The sequence below is a fragment of the Dasypus novemcinctus genome, chromosome 4 (genome assembly GCF_030445035.2).
Source record: "Dasypus novemcinctus isolate mDasNov1 chromosome 4, mDasNov1.1.hap2, whole genome shotgun sequence".
Classification (NCBI taxonomy): domain Eukaryota; kingdom Metazoa; phylum Chordata; class Mammalia; order Cingulata; family Dasypodidae; genus Dasypus; species Dasypus novemcinctus.
Genome location: NC_080676.1, coordinates 130,188,233 through 130,209,853, shown reverse-complemented (window position 1 = coordinate 130,209,853; position 21,621 = coordinate 130,188,233). Strand labels below are relative to the sequence as shown.

The following is a 21,621-nucleotide window of genomic DNA, read 5'->3' as shown; positions in this document are numbered from 1 at the left end:
TTATCATTATATAGGAATTGATTACTGTAAGGTACATAAATGCATAATTCATGCATTGTGGCTCACTGATTAGAGGAATAAGTGACCATACAGATAATACGAAGATGTAGACAGGTTTGAAATATTGGCCAGAATGGCTCGATCATCCTAATTCACTTCAGGCAGAAGAGACCAAATTACTTTTATTTGATTTGCTTTCACCCAACTTCCTCTTCATCCAGGAGTACAGACATACACTTGATTGTTAATTATAGCCACACCTTGTGACCAGTAATGCTTTCATAAAGACAGTTGCAAAGGGATGAGAGCTTTAGGGATCTTTTTGTATTTCCATGGTGATGTACACAAACTAATAGAAAATGTTCTGCCTTGATGTGTGATTAACGCAGCCCTGATAAAGTCTGTGTTGGTATCTCCAAAAGTTTGCTTATAGCATTAATGGCTGGCTCTTCAGGGTGACACAGAAATGCTGAAATAAGCTGCTTTAATAAAGGAGGACTGTAACTCTTGAGAACTTATCCTGCCGGTTTATCTGTGGGGAGAACAATCATATACTTATTGCTGTTCATCTACTAAATATTTCAGATCCTTTTATGAATAATTAGTGCAGATGCAATCCCATTTTAATGTCACAAGGTGAAGTAAAGGAAAAATAAAATACATTTTAAGTTTCGAGTCTTTCTGTACTACATTGCTGAAATCCTCTTCTACCCACACAAAAGATTAAGCACCCTCTGTGCATGCTATATTTTCTCAGCCTTTAATATTCTGAAGCGGGACTGAAGCAGTCGTTATCTGTTCCTGGGCGATTTTCAAGCCCAGCACTACCCACCCAAGTGGCAGTGACACCGGCTTTCACTGAAGGCTTATTACTCTTAAAAGAGCAATTTGGTTGGTTGCACGGCTATTAGGATCACACAGGCAGCCTGAAAGCTGTCAGTACAACTGCTTCTCATCTTTTTCACACAATCCTAACATCTTTCCTCTTTTCTACCGGACATAAGCATTACTGTTTTTATCATTTTCAATCAAGCTTACCCAGAACGCCGAGGAATATATTCCCACTGAAAGCAAAGTGGAGAAGAGAAATTCTTTCACAGCTCCTAGAGTAGCAGCAGTGCTGACTGCGTGCTTGAAGAGAAGGAGCTGGATCCGTGAGAAATGTAGCTTGGCTCAGGGCTACATCAGGGAGCTGCTACTTCAGCTGCTAAAGATGGCAAAACAACACCTACCTCAGGTTTTCCAATGATTAATGCTATTCTAATAACCAAGAGGGAAGACGATGTGAGAAATTTTGTGAAATTAACTTGTGGAAATGTTATCATCAGGGAAAGTGAGGAAAATTGCTAGGCTTGAACTTCTTGTCCTTTTGATGCTGTTCTTTTCTGGACCAACTCTGAGCAAGCTGACTCGGACCCCCTGGAAAGGAAAGCCTTGGAAGGGGGGTAAGTGATGAAAGTTTTCTGCTAATATCAAAATGGGGTTGGCAGGCTAGTTAATGGTAACTTAAAGACAGCTAAAGGTAGAGGAGCTGCTTCTGCTGGGAATCAGAGTTTTGTTTCAGCAAAGATTTGTGTTGTAGATGGCTAAGTAGGAGAGTTTCTCTCTCTTATTGATATAAAGATATTTTTGTAATGTTAGGTTTTCTGGGCTTTTAAAGCATTATAATGATCATTTTTAGCAAGGAAAATATAGGGCCAGATGCATGCTGCTCTAGTGCAAGAAAATGTGTTATCCTTAGGAAAGTGCATTATTTTATAAAGGAATGGGTCCTTAATATGTTAGATTCCTGAACTGTTAGCAGATTTTGTGAAATGATCTGAGTGAAGCCTGAAAAGGGGCATGATATGAAATGCAATGCTGCTAATACTAATTTTGTGGCTGTCTCTCTGAGTGTTGATATGTTAAAAAGATAAATTGCATTAACTTTATCGAAAAAATCTGTATAAGAAAAAGTCTTTTAGGTACTTTGGAATGCTATACTCCATTTTCTTCTGCTGTTAAAAAATCATGATATGGGAGAGAATTTTTGAGTCTTTGAAACTGCCTTTTTGTAAAGTTCAGTTGGTTCTGCTCTCCTGGAATGCCATTTGTTTATACTAAGCACCGGTTATCAAGGTATGATGTTCTATAAATTCTGGAAGTCAAAAATAATGATGCTTTGGAGATAGCCCAGGAGAGACTTTCTGGACAATGTTTGTATGTTATTTGGGAGAAATCTTGAAGGGAGAGAGCTGAGTAATTTTGCTGTGCAGAAGCATTCGTTTTACCTTAGGTTTTAATCTCAGCTTTAGAAAGGTTTTCTGGGTCTCTCCATCCTTTGCTTTATTGCCAGTGTTATGATCTGAGGTTAAGGATAAGCATGAACATTAACAAGAAGTTTTAATAATTTATCACAGCATCTCAGTGGGATTTTCTAAATACTCCAGCCCCTTCAATTTGATCTTTCTGTATCTCCTTTTGTTTTATTGAAGGCATTACAAATCGTCCACCTACTGTATCTTCAAGGGAAAAGTTCCAACAGGCACTTAGCTTAGATGGTTGGTGGAGACGCACCCAAAGGAACGGAACTGAAAATTATCTTTGGGCCTTGTAAATTATATCACCACATCACTGTATTTCCTGGTGTCATCAATGGATTCTTTTTCTTTTGCAAACTGTAAGCTGTTATTTATGCTAGCCCACCTGGCAGCATTTTGGTGACTTTGGTTGTAGAGCTGTATGGTGTCATTGACCCTAGGAAATGTCAGGAACATTAACTTTTATTTCTTACATAAGTTTTTCAAAGACAGTTGGTACTTGTAGCATGTAAAAGCTTCATTTACTGTGTTAAACTTAAGCATTGGCCTTTGGTACTCAAGACATCTAGTGAGAAAGATAAGTGCAAAAGGTTAGAAAAACTGTTAACCTAATCATAAGGGTTTATTTCAAAATGCTTACGTGTGTTTTCATAGGCATGTTTTCATTCCATGCAGCTTTAAATAGAGGGGCTTTGGATTTGGATTTTCATTTGGAAATCAGGACTGAAATGTTTCAGCTTTGGAAATATGACTATTCTTTCCAATGTACTTTAACTAGCTCAGCTAGAAATTTGCTAGCTCTGCTGTATGATGATGATGTGACTCAGTGAGGTGCAGGAATAGGCAATCACAGCCACATATTTCATTCATTGTTAAGAGTCTCGCTTATTATAGAAAGGTCAGGCGAGTTACTGGGAAACTTTAAATACATTAACTGGTCTTCCCTTTAAAATTATTTCCTTTTTAGTGTTTCTGCTTGTCGCTGTGTAAGCACTGCATAAATATTTTCTACACATTCTGAGTTCCTGTGATACAGCCTTACCTTGATATGCATATGTACATGTTGTAAACATTTATTTATTCATGAGTTTGGTTATTGATGGTAGTGTGTTATCTTTTAGTAGCTTGAGAAATTCTGTTACTTTTCTCTTGGCATATTTTACAGTCTCTTTAAAAACATTTTCACAATTTTTTCAACATTATTACAGGTAGAGGCCTGCATTTATTCTCTGGTAGGTTTATGTATGCATGGGAGTTGGGGAGAATGAGAGTTCTTAAGTTAAATCCTTAAAGGGGTCAAGGTTCAAAACCGATAATTATAAAGGTTACTTTAGTTACTTTATTTGTTTGCTTCATAGTAATTCTAATTCAAGTTTATCTCCTTGCAGAATCATCTTTAAGATTGATGCTCTATTACTAAAGATCCTGGAAAAAGTAAAAATACCGAAAGGAACAGAGTTTTTTTCTGAATTATTTTTCTGCACTCACATTGCCTATGTGCGTTTGACTTAATCTGATTGAACAGCTGTCAACCTCCATATGGCAACCTGCTCTTAGTGGCAATTTCTATTGTGTTGTGTTAACAGGGACCAGTATTTGGATGGAAGGGGTTATTGGGGCTGTGTCCAGGAGTGGTAGCTTCAGAGACTAATGAATCATGTAGCCAGACAGCTCAAAACAGATAATTATTTGATGACATTTTAGAACATTTAGAAAAAAACAATGCTGATGGTTGTTCTCTATCATGAGATTTTTAAGCTCATCAATGAATGTAAATTGCAAATATAGGTTTGTAGGCCAGGGAGTTTTCCCTCAGGCGTATGCTTTTCCATTTAATCACAATGTATGAACTCCTTAATGGAAGAGGAATATCTCATCTGCTTAGTTCAGAGAGCATAGTTTAAGTGATCATAAGAGTTTGAGTCTACAAAAACTAACCAGAAATTCCAACTACATTGCTTGACGTCATCTTCATCAGGATTGAAGAGCCTAATTATTTTGCATTCAAGTACTGTCACTGGGAAAAAAGTCCATAGGTGCAAACAGCTCCTTTCCAATGAACATAACTTTCCAGAAAAGTTCTATTGTAGATGGTCAACACATATAACAAAAAGGCGATTTTAAAAAAATACATAGTTTCTTAAACTTCTGTATTTGGAAACTATAATTTATGCCAATTTTTAAAATTTGTAGCTACTAATAAAGGTGTAAATAGGTAAATATGTATAAAGAGGAAAACATGTGTAAAATATGTAAGAGGGGAAGGCTGGGGCCAAGAGAGATTAGTCTAGGCATTCACACCTTGGTCCGACACAAACACTGACCAATCAGAGCAGCCACTGGTCTGGGAAAGGGGAGGGGCCAACCCTGACTGTCACGCATATGACTTTTATTCTATTTCAGTCTCTTGGCAGAGTCTTGCATTCTCTCAAAAAATCTTAGCCATGACTTAGAAGTTAAACTATAGCATTAGAGTATGAGGTTAAAAAAACTTGGCTATTCAGAAGATTCCTTCAGTACCCACCCAATGCCTGCTACCTTTTACAAATTCTAGCAGATCTGTTTGTGTCTCTCTTTGCTAAACAAAACAAAGAAAATCTCTCTTCCTTCTCTTTAAAGTGTATGTATTGTGAGCACATACAAAGATATTGCATGACTTCAATTCATGGTGCATTGAAAGCAATGGTACTGTAATATTTAAAGAGAGCTTTTTTAGGTTTTACTGAAGTCATTTGCACAGGTTCCATAATTGTATTGACAGTTATTCAGAAATTTGCTGAAAGGTTATTGGCCTTAAAAGAAAAAAGAAAGAATTCTTAAGGATAAGCTGGTATTTACTGCTTACAGCCTATTATTATGATGTATCTTCTGAGTTTTTTCTTAATTATATGCACTAATGGAAAATTTTCTTCATTTTGACAAGTACCTCTTACAACCCAGTATCTCACATTCCATGTTACTGTGCAAGTAATCAATATTTTCATTAGTAAAATTTCAATAATGATGTTCCTCTTTGGAAAACATCAAAATAACTTAAGCCTTCCTGGTTTGGATATACATGCGTGGGTCATTATGTCTTTGACATTTTTCCTGGAATGCCCCTGTACCACTTCACTAGTCCTGATCTCCAGATCAAATGCTTTTCAACTGCATGTTTAAAAAAAAATCTCAGTCTTTAAACAACTATGGCACATAATTTAGATCATAAGGCATTTATTATTTTTTGTGTCACTTAGTTTTTATGTGCTTTTATGGCTTATTTATTTACTAATTTTAATTTGTTTGAAGAGAAATTTTGTCTTTGATTTATTTTTGATGATATGCAATCTGAAAAGTAGGTAAAGTTTATGAAAATTAGAATGGTAATATAATATTCTATGACCTTAGGTGTTCGTATACATTTCATACTTTTAAACTTTGTGCTGTTTATTTTACCTTTCTAATATTGGGAAATCATTTTTAACACAAGACTTCTGCTAGATTATTTTAATTTCAGTTTAGTTATAGAAAAATATGAATGTATTTATGGTGAATTGAAAATTTGAAATTTCTCTCAGACTCATGTAAGAAGCAGAGCAGTAAAGAAAAAAGACAGCAGCATTATTGTTCAAAAGTAATTTATAATGTGAGATTGTGAATGTGGAAACTGAACCATATGAATATTCATGTAAAATGTAGAATGTTCTTCATACTGTGTATAATCATCACTTCTGCTTTCATTTGTTTAAATTATTTAATCTCCATCTGTATGCAATAAATAGATTTAATACTTTCTTTTTCCTACAACTGAAAGTAAATGTGAAGTTGTCTAAAAGGAGTATGTTTCCATTATATATTCAAAGGATTATTGGAGTTTTTTTAGATATAGGGGTCAAAGTCTTGCTTAATAACTTCATGGAGATCTGTTCTAAAATTTACTCATGTTATCTAATGTTACTTGAAAAACAATATTTGACAAATTCCACACAATTCCATGCATATGAGGTTTTGATAAGAAAAGATTGGTTCTTGAGAATAATAAATAGATTTTCTTAGGCTTAGAAATTATGACATGAGACTACCTTGTCTTAGATATTATGTCCTGAGTATATCTCATCCACAGTCCTTTTGGTCTAACTTAAATTTAAGTTCTCTATTTCACTTTTAGCCTCAAAATTTCATTTTAAATACCAGTAATTAATATGATGTACTTATTGCCATTTGACTAAAATACTTGAAGATTTCATATAATATTTACATATAGTGTATTTTCTTTTTGGATGATGAACGGAGGATTGAAAAGACTTCTAAGAACTGTTTTCATTAGAAAAAGAAGCAAAGAGAAGTTATTTTAATTTTACTTGCAAATAGAATAAGCACTTTAGTCAAAAATGGGGAAAACAATTGCCTAGGAAGCAGAGTGTTGGGGCCTTTTGCGAAAGTGGCTTTGGGGCTATACATCCTTTCCGTCAGGTAACACCTTTGAAGAGTAGGATCTCAAACGATGTTAATGCACACACCCTTATCATGCATTCGTGCATGCTTGAGTGTGTTTCCACCAGTCCCTCCCCAACAGGGATAGCCATCATTAGCCAAATACCACAAAGAAAACTTTGCTTAGCAACTCAAAAGGAGAAAGATGTTTGAAGACATTATTTAATTTTTTAAAAGTGAGGTAAATTGACAGTAATGAAATCTCTTGGATATTTTGGTGTTGCTGGTCCTGAATCTATACTTAACATTGAATCAGAACTTCCATTATGAACTACATTTTCAAAAGGTTTACTACAATTTAACCATAAAATTTTTGCTTCAGGGTGGATCACAGCTAACATTAGGCCTTGGCCTGAGAGCACCTTTGTTTTCTTAGTTTTCAGATTCAAACCTTCAACCTTTACAATTATTTCAGTGTAAAGAAAGAAGAACAAAGCAAAATATAATTGTTTTTATGGGATTTATTACCTCAAAAAGAATTAAGATTTTAAAACAGAATTCAAAATGTGATGAGGACTCATAATAAGGTCTGATTGCTTAAGTCAAATGAAGATTGTGAGACTCAAATAGCCCATGTCCAGTCAAGAGTGCCAAGGATTTTAGTTTGAATAACAAACCAAGGTAATCCAAATAAGAGAAAGCATTTCTGGAAAGGAAAGAAAATAAGCACATTGTATCTGTCTTACTTTTCAACTGGTTGGCTTAATCAAAAGGAATCTAGTATTTCAGTTTTGGAAATTAGAAGTCCAAAATCAAGATATCAGCAGGCCATGCCTTCTCCAAAGTCTGTAGAGTTCTGGAGGTGCATTCCTGGAAATTAATCAAGATCTGTCTCTTTCTATCTCCTCCTGTGGCTTGTACTTCTATGTGCAAATTTTCTTTGCTTTAATTTCCTTTGTTTATGAGAATTCCAGTCATTCGAGATTAGGGCCCACCATGCTTCAGTTTGCCCTCTTCTTAGTAAGATCTTCAAAGACCCTATTTACAAATGAGTACTCATCCACAGTATAGGAGTTTAGGACTTGAATGTGTCTTTATGGGGGTCAGTTTCAATCCTCAACAACATCTAAAGACCATTATATTTCCAGAGGCCAAGTCAGTCATTGGGGCCTACAGCTTCCAAACATATCACTTGCTAGACTCTAGTATTACATTTGTCCGAGAGTAGAATTTAAGAAGGTTCAGACTTGCAATTAAAAATCCAGAGTCCTTAAATGGCACTTTATAAACCATATACCAATTCTCAAAACAAAAGAATTTATTTTCTGATTCCACATTAGGCTTTTGAAAAACATTTATTAAGTAGAAATTCAAGGCTTGGTTTATGAAAGGCTTTAAAAAGGTACTATATATACAGTTCCCTACTCTCTAAGAATATATAATTTATAATAGGACTTTTCTTTCTTTCTGGAGATAGGGTAATTTCATTACTTTCAACTAGTGTCTCTCACTGAAGTAAATGATTGTAGTGTTAAAAACAAAATAAAATGAAGATAAACTAAAGTACAAATATTCAATTATATGAAATTATTTTCTTGATATCATACCAAACTCTCAATTAGAGTGAACTGGGCAAACTCACTCACTCAATTTGTTCAAATAACTTGTAAACTTCTGGAAGATTTGTTCTGGTTTTTGTTTTAATTTTTCCATTTGTGCTTTTGTATGAGGAAACTGGCTTTCAAACTACAAAAATGATTCCCATTCCAATTGTTTAATGTCTCTGCATATCTTCACCTTACAATTTACCATAAAAAACAAATTTCAAATAATTTATTTAGGACTTCTGGTCTTTGTGGGGTACTATGGTGATATGATCTAGGAAATAGTTTGTTCTCCTGGATAAGAGGGAAAAACTCTGCTATACTTGATAATAGGGGGAAAGTAGTTTTGAATTCATTACTTTCTAGGCAGGATGTAGTTTATACTTAACAGATTCAATTTGAATCTAGAACAATTTGCTGCTGCTGCAAAAAAGTAATACAAATTAAAATTAAGCCAACCATGTATGCTTCAGATTTCATTTTGTAATCTTCCACTTTTGATATATTATCCAATTCAGTATTATGCAGATACAACAATAGATATTTTGTATAAATTAACCAGTAATCTTAATTTGAATAGCTACATTTTGAATTTTATCTCCATACAAAATGTCAAACTAATAAGCTTATACTCCCACATACAGAAAATATTTGTCTGATATTATCTTTCAGGAAAATGAAAAGGTTTAATGAGTTCATGTCAATACTGTCAATTTATAGTTCTTGATATAGTACCAGGGTAAGTATAAGAATCCATGTTTTCTGTCAATTTATGAAGAACTTACCACACAGGCTATTAACATATAACCTACAAATGCTTGATAGAATCCCTTTCATAATCATTGTCAAAAACTCTGTCACAAAGAAATAGTTACCAACCTGGGCAAATTCCAAGTTTATGTTTTCAAAACAGGGACACATCATGAAATCTCTAATGTAATAGTTGGCAGCTAATAAAGAATTTATTTCAGGGCATTTGGGAACATAATATGAAGTGCCTTCCAGAACCCTTAAGGGCCTGAGAATTGCTTCTGGAGAACTAGCACATATTTTAATTTATCCAATAGAGTGCCCCACTTCTGTTTAGGAAGAGCATGGATCAGGGCTGAGGTTGTTGATTGCCAGTTGTGGTGAGTTAGACTTCATGCACTGTTAGATCAAAAATGTTGCTGATCATGTATTTTTGCTCAAGGATCCAAAAATGTTAAGATAGTAAAACAAGGCTGAACAATATGCACTACTGTACTGTTTTGATGTCACTGTACTCTATCCCCAGTACTGTGCTTATACAATACTGTAGAGATACAGATCTAAAAGACATACATCATTCATTCAACTAATATGTATTGATTGTTCTTAAGAGATACTTAAATTTAAATGAGCGGAAAGGGTAAGTGTAAACGTATATTTGGAAAAATATCCTGTATATCACATGAACTGAGAATTATGTGTCTCTAGTTTTGGTAGGCCCTGAATAGCTAAATATAAATGGGAGAAGCACTTCAAATGATGACTTTAATAATGAGGATAAGAAAATATAAAGCTATAGTCTACATAAACTCTTTGCACAGAGTCTTTTTCTTCCTTTTAGATTTTTTTAAAGCATGTACTCTGTGCCAGACTCTGTGCTATGTGAATTCCTTGAATTCTCTAACTTAATGTTTGCATCAACCCTATCAAATGGATTCTGTTATTCTTATCATCTCTCATTTGTCATATGAGAGTAACAACTTGACCAAGGTTATCAGATAGTACTTTTTTGAGCCAGACATCCAACCCAGGGAAACAAGATGCCATATTGGGGGACAATCAAGTAACCCAGCCTGATTCCAAATGACAAAATATTGAGAATTAGTGGGAAATAACAGTGGAGTCAATTAAATATAACTTTATAGAGTCAAGAAGTAAACTACAATTTACAAGTTGAAAATAAGAGCCTTTCATAAGATTTAGCAAGATAAGTCATGTAATAATTGTAATACTTAGGGATCAATACATGGTGCCAGTTACCTGGGTGACTAATTTTGTAGATACCATTTGTTCTACAGAACTTCTGTCTCATTACATTTGTAAGGTTTACTTTAAACATTTTTTTTAAATTTTATTTTGTTAAAGATTCTTAGATTATACAAATGTCACATAAAAAAAATAGGGGATTCCCATATACCACACTCCCCATACCTCCCGCATTTTCGAACATTAATAATCTCCTACATTAGTGAGCTCCATTCATTGCAATTGATGAACACATTTTGGAGCATTGCCACTAAGGATGGATTAAAGTTTTACATTGTAGTTTACACGCTCTTGCATTCAATTTTGTAGGTTATAGCAAGATTTACAATGACCTGTCATTGCAATGTCATTCAGGGCAATTCCCAAGTCCCAAAAATGCTCCCATATTACACCTGTGTTTCCCTCTCCCTGCCGTCAGAACCTCCAGTGACCACTGCCACCATATCTGTGATAGAATTTCTTCCATTACTAAAATCACAATAAGTCTATAGTAGAACACCAATAAGTCTAATTTAGTTCATAGTTTATTCACCAAACCTGAAGACTCTGGGATGATGATGCCAACTTCATCTCCAATTGAGAGGGGGCTGCAGTCCCATAGGGCTGATGGATGGGACTCTCACTTGCAAGTGTAGACACACTTGGTTCCTTGGTATGGTAGTTGTCCATCATCACCATCATGTTAGTTGTCCTGGGTGAGACCAGTGAACTGGAGAGTAGGTGTTGCAATTCTGTTGAGATTCAGGGCCCAGCTGGCACATGGAAAGCCTGAAGATTTAAGTTTACTTTTTGATCACTTTAAAACAAAAGCAGAGATACAGAATCATGCAATAGATTAAAACTCAAGTTTTGGTGTTGATCCTATTCTATCACTTTGAAGAGTCAAATTCATGGTTTCACTTATGGAAAGCTCTTTTCAGCATCTTCTTAAGTAGTTTATTTCATAGTTTATACTTTGTACTAAAACTTTTAAGTGATTTTGTATTATTATCCAAATAAATGTGTTTGTGTGTGTGCATGTGTATATTTATATGTATATTCCTATAAGATAATAAACTTAATATGAATATATGATCTATCATATAAATAAATAGCCCATCTATCATAATTGCTACATTTAACTGTGTATATAAATTATGTTTTCTTTCATTTATCGGTAATTTCCCAGCTATTAGTTATCTAATACATTTTTAAAGAAGTTTCTTAGAGATACAAACTTGTAGCTTGAAGCTTCAACTATAATTTGGATTCCAAAAATGATTCTTCATATCATAATTAAATTATTGGATGCTCTTTAAGGTTTACTCTTATAATTTTAAATGATATATCCATATATGATTTTACTCATCTGTTTGATGAATCCTAGGCCAGGGGATGGGTACGCTATTTATATAATTTGGAAGTGGTAGCATATTTCTCCAAAACAAAAATTTTAATTTATACTGATTATAATGACTATATTAACAGTATTGGATGCAGCTACCACTTGTAACTTTTCACTTTCAATTAGATCTGAATGGACCATAAAGACCTAAATGGACAATAGGTGTACTGAAAAGATGAATACTTATGTATCCAATTAGTAACTTACATTCTTGTTTACAAAATTTTGATTACAAAAATATTATTTTCAATATCTTGCAGATACATTTAAAGGCAATTAAAATAACTTTATGCTGTGGTAACTCACATTTGCTAAATTTATTTGAGTGTCATAAAGAAATCATGGTGATACCTAATTTCTGCTAACAACTGTAATTTACTTTTACGCATTCTGATGCAAGTTATTTGACCTCTGTGATTCTCAGCATTCTTGCAGTATTTTGGGTGGAACAAATAACCTTGACTATGTTGAAGTATCTAGCAGTGGTCTTTAAATAAATGTTTTCTTCAGAAAGAAATCATATATACTCAGATCTTTCACTTATTATTAGCCAAAGCATAAAAGTTAATTCCTAATATTTATTAGGCACTCTTTTGTGGCAGTATTATGCTAAATTGCTAAATGCTTTCCACACATATTCCTATTTTACACTATATTTATATACTAGGCCCTACTCTTACTGTTCTTTTATAACTCAGATAGCCAGTTCTGTTGTTGTTTTGTTTTTTTTTTTTTCTTTTTCACTCACTTGAATTCATCAATCTGTATTTTAGGCTCATTAAAGATGAAAATTATAGATGCATACATTTCTTTAATTTTTGCCAAATAAAATGCAATCACTATTGATTAACTCAATAAATCCAATACAAAGATCACATCTGGTTTAAAATAAAGACAAATGCATCCATGGTTAAAAGACCACTTGGAGAATATTGACAGTGTATAGAAAAACAAAAACAACTATTTTTTTTTAGGGAATTCAACAAGATAAGCTTAGGTGGCATAAAGATTATGGTTCCCATATAGCATATATAAAGTTGGAGTATTCACAAGGGCAAACTTGGAATCGAATGAGCCAGGTCCCAAACCAGATGGCAAGAAAAAGTTCCAAGCTGTTCCATTTGGAAATTGATTTTTAGATTTCCACGTGGTGCATTACATTATAAGTTCAAATTAATTTTAAACTTTTAATTTTTCATATGCATCTTCATGACTCCTAGCACATGCTTCCTTGTCTGTCTTGTTGCCAGTGAATCTAAAATGGGCACCAAACAGCTTTTCTTTCCACATTAAATGCACACAGAATAACACTTAACTGTGTGCATTTTGAAGTCCTCTCAATAAAAATTTTAAGAGATAGGAAGCTTTTTCGACTTTAGGGTCACTATTAGTCTGAATAATGCATAAACACTGAGAAAAGATAGAAGTTCTACTGAAGACTACAGCATAGCTTCAATAAAATTGGTTGTCATTATCACAGTTGCCAAGCTTGGTAGACCATTAAGCCTCATATCACACTAAATGTTCAATGTCACTGTCATTGTTTCTCCCCCCTCTGAACCCTATTGAAAGCAAGAAAGTGGAGGATGAAAAGTACACATGGAAGTACTTTGAGGTGTCAAAAGTTAAATATTAGGAAAGTAAAAGTCACTTCTGTAGCCTCAAAAACCACAAGGGACGAATCAAATGCAATTGAGACACGACCCGTTTTCTTCTTCTTGAATTGAAACTATGTGCAGTCAGCATTCAGTTAATGTGCAGACCTCAAATGGACAATAAAATTCATGTTTAAACAAAATTGTACAGTTGATGATCAGTTAAGCTGGTTTCTAAATGTCACTGTAGATGATATGTTTGGAAAAGTTGATAGTTAAAGCAGAGCACTGGACAAGAACTTTTCCTCATTTAACCAATTGGCATTTGATTTAATCTTTTAAATTGTCTAATAGCATTCTTGTTATACACTGATTATTTGAAGCACAGAAATTTCAGTTATTTTTGCAGGTTTAATCAATTCAAAATCGTGCCTAAATATGTTGAATCCGGTCATTTTAAAGAGGTACATGAAAGCAGAACCTTTAAATAAAATGAAATTTGTTGAGTTGAAGTGGTACTTTCCCCTAAAATAGCTGTCATTTTTATCTGTTTTAGAAAGGAAAAAATAACACCCCAGTGAGTGGAATTTTCCTTTTACCTGAAATGATATAAGAATGTGACTTTCTGATAAATAAAATTATATTGTTACTAGGTCGATTACAGACAGATCAAACCTTCTGAATATGAAGGTCTAGAAGTAATTTTAAATACTCTTAATTGTAGCATTTTTTACTTACCACTATACTTCTCTTATACATATTCTTAGTGTTTCAAAATATCAGAATGTTTCAGTCTTTATTATAAATGCCAATTATGATAGTATCATGGTAAAAATTCAGTTAGCCGCAATTCATGATCTTTATATTGTAGATTAAACTGAATTTATTGTAGGGTATCTTTCCAGATATAATCAAGTTAATAAAATAATGAATATTTTGAAAAAAAGGAAGTCCAAATACATTACTTCCCAACACTTCTCTTACTTTGAATTTTTAAAAGTAATTAAAAACTATCTTTTGAGTGTATGGGAGTATCTGATATCAGACCTTATTTGGTAAAAGCACCTTGTTTGCAGCCTGGATTATATATAATTTTCTCTGCAGTATAGTTAGACCTACAGACTAAGGCACTTAATTCTGAATACCACTCTCAATTTCTTTTCAATGCATTCCTTCAGGTAAAGAGATATGAAAATAAATTAGAAAATTTTTTAAAAAACCCTTATTTTGATATTGTTAATAATGAAGTTTAACTGTGAACTGATTTTAAATTAAAGACATTTGGAAAAGGTCTAGAAAGGAAGTAAAATTGTTCTGCAACAAATGTTCCACCATGGTGTGGGGATGTTATACAGGAATTCTACACATAGGCATAATTGTTTCCTATGTTCACAACTTCTGTAATAAAAATATATTAAAATAATAACAATAATTGTGTGGGTTGGGGAAAAAATAGACCAAATGTAAGATATGGACTATAGTTAGTAGCAATATTTTGATGATATTCTTTCATAATTTGTAACAAATATTAAGCAACAATGCAAGGTGTTGGTGTGTGGGGGGGTGATGTGTGGGACCCCTGTATGGTGTTATGCACGTTTGTTTTGTATGTTCACAACTTTTACCATATACTTATTGCTTATATATGTTCATGTATGAATGTTATACTTCAATACAATTTTTAAAAAAGTATGGCATAAGCTTGATTAAGTATAACAACAAAAGCAGTGTTATTTAAATTGCTATTGATCAAGGTATTATTCCAAATTCAGTTATGCTGAGCCTGAGAGTAGTGTAGAAAATATATTTACAATTAGTTGAGAAACAAACCCTGTTTCTTTCAAGAAAATTTTTAGGAATATTAAGTGACTTTAAAACAAAGCATCTATAAAACAATTTGTTGATAAATTGTACATACTCTGCATTTTCCTGAGATTTCTGGTCCTGGTCAATAGTAGTTGTATATGAGTTTTAGTATTTATGATAGCATGTTAGTAGAGGTTAGATTCTAAGCATAAACACTCCGGTCAGTTTATTTTTCATTTTAAAAATAGCAGGTGATCAATATAGAAGGACTGAAAATAGGGGTTAAAGTCTTAAAGAGGAAAAACTGTACTATAATGCCCCTCCTTAAAATAGTCACTTTAATCCTGTCCAGTATTTTCCTTTGTGTTTACATGTCTGCATTTGTATATATACATCCAAAAATATATGCATATTATATTGCAGAATCTTTTATATAACAGCACAGATTATATGTAGGTATATGTCATGCAGATTATTTGTGTGTATATAAATGTGAACAGAATAATTATCTTACAGATACATTTTTTCTTTTACTTAAATTTAGATGATCCAATTTTACACTATTATTCTATTATGTATATCTTTGAGCATAAATCTGATTGCCCCCTTAGCATAATTTCCTAGAAGTATTTCCTCAAAAGTTATAATTATTTTAAGGGCCTGGAATATAATGTCAAAAAGCATTGTGTAAAGGAGTACCAATTTACTTGCCAATCTGAATGGCATTTAGAACCTATTAAAATAAACTTTTAATAGTATAGAAATGTATTAATTTTTCAATTTGATATATGAATTAATATACCCTGATTTTAATTTGTATTCAATATATTAATGTGTATATATCTATATTTCTTTGGCCATTCATAGCTTATACAGATTTTTTTCTTTGGCTATTTGTAGCTTATAATTCAGGAATTTTTTCTTCCACTTTAACTACTTGAAGCACATATTTTGATAAATATCCTGTCCAATTTAACTACATAAAAAAATATGCTTTCAAGTTTGAAGATGACATATTGTGAAAAACTAAGTAGTATTTTAGTCAGCAGTATCACAGTTTATTATCTGAAAAAGTAGAAATTCACTAATCATTCATTGATTTTATTAACCAATATTTAATAAGTATTTTTCATATATTAAAATATAAGATTATGAACAGAGCCAATAGAATAAAATGTAGCCTGGATAACTGTAAGCACTATATATTAATACTAAATGGGTTAAACATCTTTGCTACCATTTTATTTTTAAAATATTCCAATTTGAACCTGTTATGTGATAAAACTGTTAAGAAAAAATAGGCAAATCTACATTTTGGTTACATTCATACAGCATACAGCCTTAAGGAGGAAATTGTTCCATCTCTGCTGCTCATCTAACTTGGTATTATTACTGGGTTCAGTTCTAGATGTCATGCCATTTGAAACCTGGAAAAAAGAACATATGGTCAAGGGTGAATAGGTTGTTAAGAATTTTAGAAAACATTTCTTATGAAGAATGTTAAGAAAAACAGAGGCCGATTGCCCTGCGTGAGAATGGGGAATAGGATAAAATGGTTTGAATAGTGTTGGGAGAAATGAGACTAATGATAGTCTGATGCTTCAAAAGGAAAAGAGTATTTATTACTGCAATCAAAACAAGTCCTTTCATCTACCCCATAATATCTAAGTCCCCTCTACGCCTAAAATGAGGAACAGCACAAAGTGTAAATCACAATGTAGACTTTGGTTAATAGTAATGCTTCAATATTTCTTCACCAATTGTAACAAATGTACCACCACAAATTTAAGATGTAATAATAGGGGAAAATTTGTGTGTGAGTGGTGTGTAAGTTTTGTGGGAATTACCTATAATTTTCATGTAATTTTTCTGTAAATCTGAAACTTTTCAAAAAATAAAGTTCATTATTACAAAGAAAAATAGGAAAGAGAAGGAATTGCTCTAGATGTACAGCTGTGTATTTCAAAAGGAAAAAGGAAAAATAAAGGAATGTTAGCTAATTTGATAGATGATTTAAGAAGCCCCAGATGTCAGAATAATGTAAAAAAAAAGTCTTGATTAGAATAATCCCGAGGATATAGCTATCTTATGGAAATTGATAATCTTGCCTCTAGAAGAGTTTGAACAGAACATGTAGGGCCACCTGTTGGGAATTTGGTAAGGAAAATTTGTGTCATGAAAGGGATTACCTCTCTGATCCCATCAAACTAACAAAACTTGGTGGTTACAAAAAATGAAAATAATCTTGCTGAATATACTATTAAATAATTTGAAGGTATTCCCAGAAATATTTAATTATAGTAACTGGAAAATTTGTTAATAAGTGATTGTTATTCATAGTAGCAAGTTGTCCCAAACATCTCTCTTGAGAATTTTTTGTCCAAACTAATATGTTAATTTCCTATCATAAAGCATGTAATTTAATTTTTATAAATATATGTTACTAATTGCCATAGTAGGACCCCAACCTCCCAAAGAATTACAAGTTATAATAGGACATAGAAGAAGATAACCAAGCAAGCAAGGAGATTAGCTTGCCAGGACTCCATTGTTTCTGAAAGTAGGCAGCAAGACTCAAAGGCTCTGTGCAGGTTGGTTTGTTACTCACAGTGCAATGAACAACGGTAGCGTGGACCTGATAGCTGATTGCTGCTTTTCCACTGCCCCCATGGGGCAGCACAATGGGTCTAGATGGTGCTACACATGCAATGGGTGCTCTGTAGCAGAGGAACCCAGGATCAGGGACTCAGCATCTTTTACAGCAAGCAGTAAACAAGCTGGTCCTTCCACTGGGAATGCCTAGTAGTAAAGTAGTTACATTGACCAATTTCATGGCCTGCTTAACCTGCTGCAGAAATAGCTCAGATTCTGAGGATAGTTATATTTTGCAGTTTGCACCCCTCAGCAAGGATGTGCGAAATAGGGTCTGTGGTATACAGTCTTAAAATAAGAATTTGGTTTATATTTGTCTAAAGATTAATAGAAATTTTAACCCAAATTTAAAAGTAGGTTTCTTCAGGTTAAACATTTATTCCAAATTGGGGAAAAGCTTCCTTTTTAAATCCTTTTAAATGCTTTTTAAATGCTTTTTAAGTCCTATTCAAAACCCCTTTAATTTGCTTTTTTAGGAGCATCTATGCCATTTCTTTAAGCCACCTGGTAATTTAATCTTCCACAGGGCCAGGCAGGGACATTTTCAGAAGGCTAGCTAGCAAGAGAAGCTGGTTCTTAGGAATCCAGTTTATCATGATATATATATATATATTTAAAAATATATATAAAATACCTATACATCATTTACCTGGATAATAGTTAGAGTGTAAAAAGCATAGTACTTATAAATCAGTATTCCTATCAACATTTTCTGGCATCTTTGTGGGATTTTTAAAGAGAATGTTTGAAAAATGATTATAAAGCAATGTAACCCATTTTGGAATTTTACATTTAACTGAGAGGCATGCTATGGAGTAGAAACTAAGTAAGGTAGATTGTCTATACCTTCAAGTACTTTGCAGTCTAAGGAAGAACTTAAAGTAAAACAGAATCATTCATATTACCAGAAGAGATAGAAATAAGTCCACTAAAAGCAGGATAAATAAAGATCCCAACTATTCAAATGACTGCAACAATGAAGGGGATTCTTTAATATCAGAAGCTAGGCCTGATTATGATTTTTTTAAAATAAGTATTTTTTTGTAGTGCAAAAAACAATCATTTCTTGATAGTGTAATTATCATGCCGGTTTGAATATTTAAACATTCAGCTATACCATTTTTCTTTTTTCTCTTCTTGTAGTGTCATTTGGGAATGTTGCAATACTTGATTTTGTAACAGTAATGCCAGCAGAATGGACATTTACTTCCATTTTCCTTAAGTAAAGATATGTTTAAAAATAATTTAATAATAATTTTTATCTTTACAGAGTTTTATAACTCTAAATATAGTCCTCATTCTTATAAAATTAAAAAAGAAAGAAAGGGAGAAAGAAAGACCATCTTTAAGAGTGATTTCTGTAAAGCAAGCAAGGTCTGAATTTCAATGGCTCATCCTCATAGAAATTCTACTTTGGATGACTAGATCCCATCGATTCATTTTGATATTACATATAAATGAAAATACCAAATGTCTCTTGCTTTGTCAGTGAAAAAGTAGTTTGGGTTTAACAAATGGTTCAGTGATGTGTATTTGGAAGCTTCATGACATATTAAAGCAGTTGATGAGGTACAATTTGTTGTGGGGTCCTATCCTGATTGATGGTTTACTATCTTCCACAGCCTCATCTGCTGTGGAATTCCCATAATAAATGCTCATCTCTAGACAGTGCTAAATGTGCTCTATCTAAATCATTCGTTACTTATAACAAGTTTCAGTATATATGAATCGAATGTTGTTTATAGTTGCCTCCAACAAAAATTTATCAATTTGAAGCTATTCCACAACTTCAAATGGAGTAACTAAGATACAGATTTTTGAATACATGTTTTGAGCCCATGACTGGTGATGTGCCAAGAATTCAGTAACAAAGTAAAGATTAAACAACTTACATTGAAGAAAAATGATAAATTGCGGTTTTTTAACTTTGTTTTCTTTTTCTTAACATAAAAGGTTGTTTATTTATAGTATGGAGTCCTGGCAAAAATCACTAAAATAAAGGACAATTTAAAAATATTGATTATGCATGAAAATCACTTGAGGACCCTAGTTTCCAGTAATTAGGAATAATATTTATAAATATATATAGTCACTGTGGCAGTTTATAATCTAAAACTACCTTTCAACCATAAGCTTTTAGTTTATCTCTCTAATATCCCTTCATTTGTACTAAATTCAATCTTGATCATCTCTCTTTCTCTTTCTTAAGGTTTCCACCTCATTTGGCTCTTATTTCCTTTACAACTCTAGGTGCCTTGCTGCTTAGTTTTAACAACATGATTAGATATTAGTTCTTGGTCAACATCAATGCTATCTAAGGATCTTTTTATCACATACCAGCATCAAAGGCTTCTGAAATCCCAAACCTAGAGAAACATCTAATATTTTTGTTAATAATCTCGGTTATTTAAATTAATAGAATATTTATCATTTATATATTACCAGAACCATTAGAACTTTTGTGATATCATAACTAGAAACATAATAATAGGATGTATAGATTTTGTAGTTTGAACCATTAATTTCTAAATGGCAGGATTTGAATATATCTTTGTGTTTTATGCATGAAGGAATTTAGTCACTTGTCTAAAGTCCCATGAAGAGTAACTAATGGTTGCTTTCAGGGAAAGAACCTGAAATAATATTCTATAATACTGATTTGCTTTATATTTTCTACAAATTATATGTAAAGCAAGGAGTTTTACAATATGAAACTGAAAACCTCCCCACATCTGTTTATTTACCTTCAGCAAACCAACATTTAAAAACTCAATATAAATTCTTTTAGACTTTTTGTTTATTGAATAATGATGCAAAATTTCAGGGGGACATTATCAAAAATTTCAAATATGTGTTGCTTCTTATATTCCCAAACTTCTAAATTCAATTTAATCACATTTTCTGTTTAGTCTACCTGAAATTTATCTCTTGCACAGAACTTAAATATATTTCTGATTGTCTTTTTCACATATACTATCTTATCCTGATGGGTAAAATCTGTTTACAAGTTCCTGGAACTGTTAAACGTTGATATATCTTCAAATGGAAATTGGGGAAAAATTATTTACCCTATGAGCAGAAAAATTCCTTGAGTTCCTTTGTTTCTTTAATATTCTATAAATTAATATATACATATATGGTTATATATGATGCATTAAATAAACATCATTGAATTACTTAATACCTAGCAAACATTAATGAATTTGTTGAGGCTATTCTAATGAAAAGACCTGATCCTGATCATTTGAGGACCTTAAAGTCTGATACAATAATTACAATAATGAGTCATTTATAGGAGGTGGGACCCACCTCCAGATCTTTATATGAGTACCTTTTTTTTGTATTCAGGGTTCAGTCCAAATGTTACCTCCACTGACAGGAAAACCTCCCTGCTAATCACCCAGTCTAATGCAGCCTACTTATATCCCTATTATTCTCTATTTTACCATTTTATTCTACCACAGTTATCTTGTTTATTCAATTATTTTGTTGTTGTTTTTTTGGGGGGGGGAGGCAGGAGAGTATTCTTGTTAGAATATAAATTACAAAGGAGAAAGGATCCAGTCTCTCTTATTTATCCATGAATATCAGGTCCCATAAAATGTTTGGAATGTAGAAGGTGTTCAAGACATACAAATTTAACAAATGAATGAATATATAATAATTTCCTTGGGAAAGTCTATTTAAGGTTCACAGGGGAGGAAGCATTTGAACAAAGCATCCAAATGGGAGAAAACGAGCATCCTAAGTTGAAGAAAATAAGAACTGTTAAGGTATTGAGATGAAAGTATAATACCCTTTGCTTAATGATCTACAAGTAACTGGTTGCTTTGGGAGACAGGAAAAGAAGT

At 32.8% G+C, this 21,621-nt stretch overlaps 1 protein-coding gene across 7 annotated transcripts in view; it reads left to right on the top strand.

Moving 5' to 3' along the window:
• Positions 1-713: 713 nt before the first annotated feature.
• Positions 714-21,621, top strand: part of ROBO2 (roundabout guidance receptor 2) — a 1,471,152-nt gene continuing 1,450,244 nt past the window's right edge. For 4 of the 7 annotated variants that reach the window (XM_058296096.2, XM_058296095.1, XM_058296085.1 and 1 more), the window contains exon 1: positions 906-1,445. In XM_058296096.2, coding sequence (XP_058152079.1) covers positions 1,316-1,445 — 130 coding nt within the window. In that variant the 5' untranslated portion in view covers positions 906-1,315. Of the gene's footprint in view, positions 1,446-21,621 lie in introns of all 7 variants that reach the window. The other 3 variants (XM_058296090.2, XM_058296089.2, XM_058296080.2) reach the window with 1 other exon arrangement.